We start from the raw sequence: 6,003 nt of genomic DNA on the forward strand, positions 1-6,003 counted from the left end.
TGTTTTTCTCCTGCCCGTTTAGTGATCCAGTACAGCCTGGAGGTAGAAAAGGATACGTAATGGGGGAGAAGGAGAGCAGGAACAAATTTCAAGTATGAGAATAGAGATTGAGCTATTTAATCATAAGTAACAAGCACCAATTATAGTTGTATGGTTCTGTTAAGTCTGCTTAACCACAGTATCACACTGGATTTGAAAACATCGAGTGGAGAAAATAGAAGATACATGAACAAACAAGAAATGTCACGTGGTGGCAAAACGAATAATTAGGACACCAAATATTTTCCTTTTGCTTTTTAATGACATGTTATGAGAAACTATCTAACAACAGTCATTATAAGTTCGGTACCCTTCTTTGACAGCAATCGAGAGAACCATCATGCTCAAAGCTAGAGACGGGTGCTCCATGTCAACTCCATGGTGATGTCCACTATGCTGATGGTTATGATCTATCAATGACTGACTAACTACTTCTGGATTTGCTGAATACAGTCCCTGCACATGGAACATAACAGTTTCTAAGCTGAAATACAGAGTGAATGAGTGACAACAATAACGCCTGTCCCAGCATAAAATTTACTAAATATAACTGTAAATTACCATCAAAATGTCCAAAGCATGCCATCCAATGCCACCAGCAGTCCCCAACAGCATACAAGAGATTCCAAGCGCTCCTAGAGTCTCGAATTTCCCATGTCCTGAATCCACAATTGCAAAACAAGAACACAATTGTAACAAAACACATATGAAAAAAGACACCAATGCAGCACAATCTAAGATCAAAATGGAGTAGCGTGTAGGTACAAATCAAGAGTGACCATATGGGTGTTCTTTGTCTCTCGGAGCCTTGGCAACTTTAAAAGACAATAACGCAATGCTGCTAAGAACCTGCATTTACAGTAGCATAAAATCACAAACTGTAATCACCATAATTCAAGAGACTCTGGTAAAGTAAAAAAAAAATACCACGTCGGAGACAGAATGGGCGGCGTCGGCAATTATGGCAGTGCTGCCGGATAAGTAACCGGTCAAAGCTTTTCCGGAAGCGAGACCAATATCAGCAGCCAAACCCAGCCTGAAGATCTTCTCGCCTTCTTTGCCGTAATCCTCATCTGGGCCGTGGGAATGGCCCAAATGCCATCTTCTGGGAATTGAGTAAATTGGGTTCTGACGGAGATGGGAATTGAGGGTTTGGGAGATTGGGTGAGAGTGGTTAGGAGTGCAGAGAGTAGCGAGTTTTGTGCGTATGGAATTGAGATTGCGAAATCTGAATCCCATAGCTGAGAATTGGGGGAGATCGTTCAAGAGTGGATTGTTGGGTGTGTATTTGATTTGGGGTTTTATGGGGTCTGGGAAAAGGGAGCTTGAGCTACAAGTATGGAACTTTCAACTTCAAATTTCAACTTCAAGGTGAACAACCCAGTGAGGTGGTGGTGCAGCATGAAAGGAATTTGCTTTTCAAGTTCTACACAGAAGGGTGATTCTTTTTGGCTTTAGTGTGGACTGTATATGATCTGATCAGCCCAAAGTCTTACCGCCAACTTAGCTTTACCAAATGCGAGAGAACAAGAAAGAAAATGAAAATGAATTGCACAAAAAGGGAAATACTCGTGGAAAAACAAATAAATCGATCTTCAGGCTCCTCGTCTCCTAAAAGGATTTGGACTCCGTATCCTTAACAAATTGGTATACCGTGGCTAGCACAAGTTGTCCATCTATATATCTCAACTCCTAGAAGGGTTTGGACTCCTTATCCTCAGCAAATTTGTATACCCTAGCTAGCACAAGTTGTCCATCTCTCTATATATATTCAAACCATCTAGGTTTTTTTTTTTTCATCAGAGGACGAACACTTATTCCGGGATTGAAATTATGGATTGGAGTCAATCATCATCAGATTGCGCAAAATTGCATCATGGAGGCGAGGATGGCCGTGAACATGGTGAGTATCATGGTCCAGTATTGCTCATGATTTCTAGCAACACAGAAGAAGATACATGGAATTTTTACAACGTCGCGGAGGATAGGGTTCTTGATATGCAGGTGAGTTTGCCCAATAAGCGATATTGTGGGTGTTCCAAAGGATGGTTAGTTCTTGTGGAAGAAGATTATGCCGTGACCTTACTCCATCCATTCTCTAGGATTAAAGGGAAGCAAGAGAAAGAAAATTCAATCATTCGTCTTCCTCCATTGATCCCTATAATTCCTCTGAGAGTTGAAAAACGTGACTATTATGTTCATAAGGCTATGATTTCAGGAGATCCGATACTTAATCCAAAAGAGTGCATTATTGTGGTCATAAACGACGAACTCTCTCAAATGGCTTTTTTGAGATTGAAAGACAAAAGATGGATTCATTTAGATGATGGATGGACTGCCATTGAAGAAGTTGTTAATGTTAAAGATAAATTTTATGCGGTTAACAATTTCAGCCAACTTTTATCTATTAACCTTACAAAGTCTTCAAGCTGAGACGATGCGACCGTGGTTGCAACAGGCATTGTAAGAGATTACGCCCTTAGGAGCTATCTGGTGGATTCAGAAGATGGATTATTAATGGTTCGAAGGATATCAGAGTGGGATGTTGACAAATGTGTGACAAAGAAATTCAAGATTTTCCAACTGAATTGCAGTAAGAATGGGTGGATTGAGAAAAACACTTTGGGTGAATATGCTCTATTTGTAGGAGATAACTCTACCATATCAATTTTGGCTTCGAAGTTAAAAAAATGTAAGCCAAATTGTATATACTTCAACCAAGATGACAATCGCATGAAGAGCGAAATTGGACCTCACGGGTCTTATGATTTCGGGGTGTATAACGTGGAAAGCCAAGAGATTTCAAAGCCTTACACCGTAGATGCAATGACTCTGTTAAAGATGACTAAGCGACCTCCAATCTGGGTTACACCACCGCCATCCCTCTAATGCTGTTACCGATATTTTTTTATTTATTTTATTTTTTTTATCTTCAAGATTTTCAATGAATCTTTTCTACCTGTCTACAAGTTTTCAATAAATCTTTTCAGTTTATCTAAGAGAAGCTTGTAACTCTAGATTTAATTATTTGGTATTACCTTGTCTGTTTTGTCCCAATTCTTAAAAATGAAATACTTTCTGCTTGGCTAAATTTAGATGCCTGAGCAAATACTAAGTCATCTTTGTGCTACATACTTTTGTTGTTTTTGTTGGAGGTCGTCTGTTTCTGGGTGTTTGTAACAGATCGGCCCTTCGTGTCTAAATGCACGCAATACCTTAGAGTCAGATTTTTCCTACCAGCCCTCATTGGCTCACATACGAGTTCATACCTTAGAGCTACGTTTTTCTAAAGGATATTATTCCAGAGAAGACTACGGAGAAATCTAAGAGGCGTCATCGACAGGGCCAGTTACGATTTTGATTTGCCAATATATGAAGTTTATTGTTGCTGTTCATTGAAGCCTAAATAGTGTATAGCTTGAAGAAAGGATATTGAGAAAATGTGTACTATTAGCGAGTCAGTTTAGCATGACAGCGTAATGAAAAAGGGTATTGCATTGCTGCATACCTGTATGCATGCATATGGTATCTCATCAATTCCTCATAGACCCACCCATGCACCTTGCAAGTAGACTTCGGCTCTTCTTGTTTCTTCTTCTTCTTATTCTGGTATGATTTGGTGGAAATGTGGGGATACACCACCGGATTTTGTTAGTTCTTTTGTTCTTTGTACGAGAGGTGTGGTTGTTTGTCCCCCTCTTCTGTTTATCACATTTTATAAGTAATTAACCTCGTTCTTACGAGGCTTAATCAAAAGGAGAAAATGTATATGTCAATCTGCATTTAGCTTCAGAAATGGACATTGATCCTTTTAAGAACTAAAGATCAAAATGTGAGTTCATAATAATGAATTGTATCACTATAATAGTACTAACACATCAATAGAAAGTATGAAATTCACATTCACGTACTGTTCTAATGAAAGTGAAGGGTTTCCTGCTAACGATACCTGATTTTAAATTTCATTTTCTAATTGCCAAATTCTGCAATTTCCAGCTTTCGTACCTGCAATCAAGGATCGATGTAAATGGCCTTTCACGTTATCGTGCTGATTTTCACAATGTTGAGGTATCTACTGAATTTCTGGAATTAACGATTATGGTTCTTGAATCAAATTCTAAGGTGTTGATTTTCTGTGCTTGATTAAAAAAAAAATTGTACTAGCTCATCTTTTCCTGCAAATCATCAGGAGGGGCAACTTTCACGTTCGTAAGTCTTGAACCAATTTGATGGTTGCTTCTATGCTGTCAAACAAAGCACTAGGCAGTTAAAGAGGACCATGATTAGGTATATATTTCTTTTGGTCAAGCTATTTGCTTTTTCTGTTATTGAAGGAGCTATAATTTTATGGAAGTTCAATCTTAGCAGCTTAAGGTATGAGTTTATTTACTGCGTGATGCTCACTATAGCCTTCAGAGGTCCTAAATGAGAAACATGATGAATTGACAACGCTGATATCTTCTCAGAGGGATAGGCTGTTATTTTGGCTCAAGAGAGCTACTCAGATAGTTTTGCGCCAAGGTAATTAACCAAGCACATTAGTTTTCGAATGTGTAAAGGGAAAAGTGATGCGCCGGATGTAGATATCGATGACATTGTGACAGTTGTAGATGATATAGTGTTGAATCCAGAGGTGCTAGTAGGCGAACTGGTTGGAGGCTTTAAAATTTGTTCTGGTATGAGGTTTCTCAATTATTATGTGTTGCGTTCTTTTGATCAGTGGAAAGAAAAAATGATTTCTTATACTCTCGTCTCAGTCTGGACTTGGGAAACATGATGTAGTCATGTCATATGATCACCTCAAAGTATATCATAAGAATGTAAAAGTGCTCTGTATTCTTAGAAATTAACGAGTCACAAGAATATATTGAACAAATTTGCCATGAAAGCAGCACTGACAAATTGAAATACTTGAATCAGAAACATGGCGATGGAGAAAATCAAGGGGAAATAAGGGAAATAACATTTGGTCCAAATGATTCAAGGAACTAAGAGGCAATATACAAAGACACATGTGGAGAAACAAATATTCAGTTAGGCCAAACTCATCATCTAGCTCAGTTACTGTAGAAATTGTAGAATTGTATTTTCAATTTTTCATTGATCTAAAACTGATTACAAGTACAAGCTATATAGCTGTGTTTCGTGCGGGCATGAAATACCGGGTTAGGTTGCACTTAGATTATCACAATGAAGAATAATAGGAAATCTTCTAGAAATCTTCTGCAGGACAGTGTTAAACCCTTTACCTGACATAGTCTAATAACAAAGGTAAGACCGTTAGAGCCATTTAACTAGCCCTGTCTCAATCTGAAATGATCTGAAGTTTTACTGAGAAACCCAACTCAAATAGGTTACCTACCTGAACCTCAAACCTCTGCCTTCATTTGGTATTGACAAATGACAATTGAGGTTTCATGACAATTTCTTCTTATTTTCTTTTTCTTTTGGGGGTCAATTTGATTCAAATTATTAACCGAATAGAGACTATTTGTTGAATTGAATTTTAGGCATATATAGTTTGTTCAGTAATCTTTGTACAGGCACAAGTCCAAGTAGATGAATTTAACAAATTTAGGCATATCATATATACAGCAGGCTGGTGATCCTAATCCTTAGGTAACTTTTTTTGGTCAGAAGTGATTTCAAGTATTGATTATCGCTTACCAAAATTGTTAACCAGTTCTAGAAGGATTTTGATATGAAACTTGAATTCCATAGATGTTATAAAAACACTCCAGATCATATGCAATTGGTAAATGGTTACGTATGAGAAATATTTAAGATTTGTATCACAATGATACACTGCCAGTAATCTTTAATTAGAGGAAACTTAAAATTAGAACAATCACTCGTCTGTTTGCCATGTTCTATCTTAATCACAGAACTATATACAGAACTAGTACTAAGTACTAACTCCCCTCTTAGAATGAGAATTCACATATCAGGGTGGTGGCTGGACCA

General features: G+C 37.8%; 1 protein-coding gene across 1 annotated transcript; it reads right to left on the reverse strand.

Moving 5' to 3' along the window:
• Nucleotides 1-5: 5 nt before the first annotated feature.
• LOC101307650 (metal tolerance protein C1-like) lies at nt 6-1,409 on the reverse strand (the record flags this gene model as incomplete). The annotated part of the gene is made up of 5 exons (XM_004309319.1): nt 967-1,409; nt 819-888; nt 601-698; nt 350-495; nt 6-36 (listed from the first exon to the last, which is right to left on the reverse strand). Coding segments are annotated over exons 1-5 (657 nt in total), but the record flags the coding sequence as incomplete, so codon positions are not given.
• Between the last annotated feature and the right edge of the window lie 4,594 nt (nt 1,410-6,003).

This window comes from Fragaria vesca, unplaced genomic scaffold (assembly GCF_000184155.1).
Source record: "Fragaria vesca subsp. vesca unplaced genomic scaffold, FraVesHawaii_1.0 scf0511453, whole genome shotgun sequence".
In the NCBI taxonomy this organism is placed as follows: domain Eukaryota; kingdom Viridiplantae; phylum Streptophyta; class Magnoliopsida; order Rosales; family Rosaceae; genus Fragaria; species Fragaria vesca.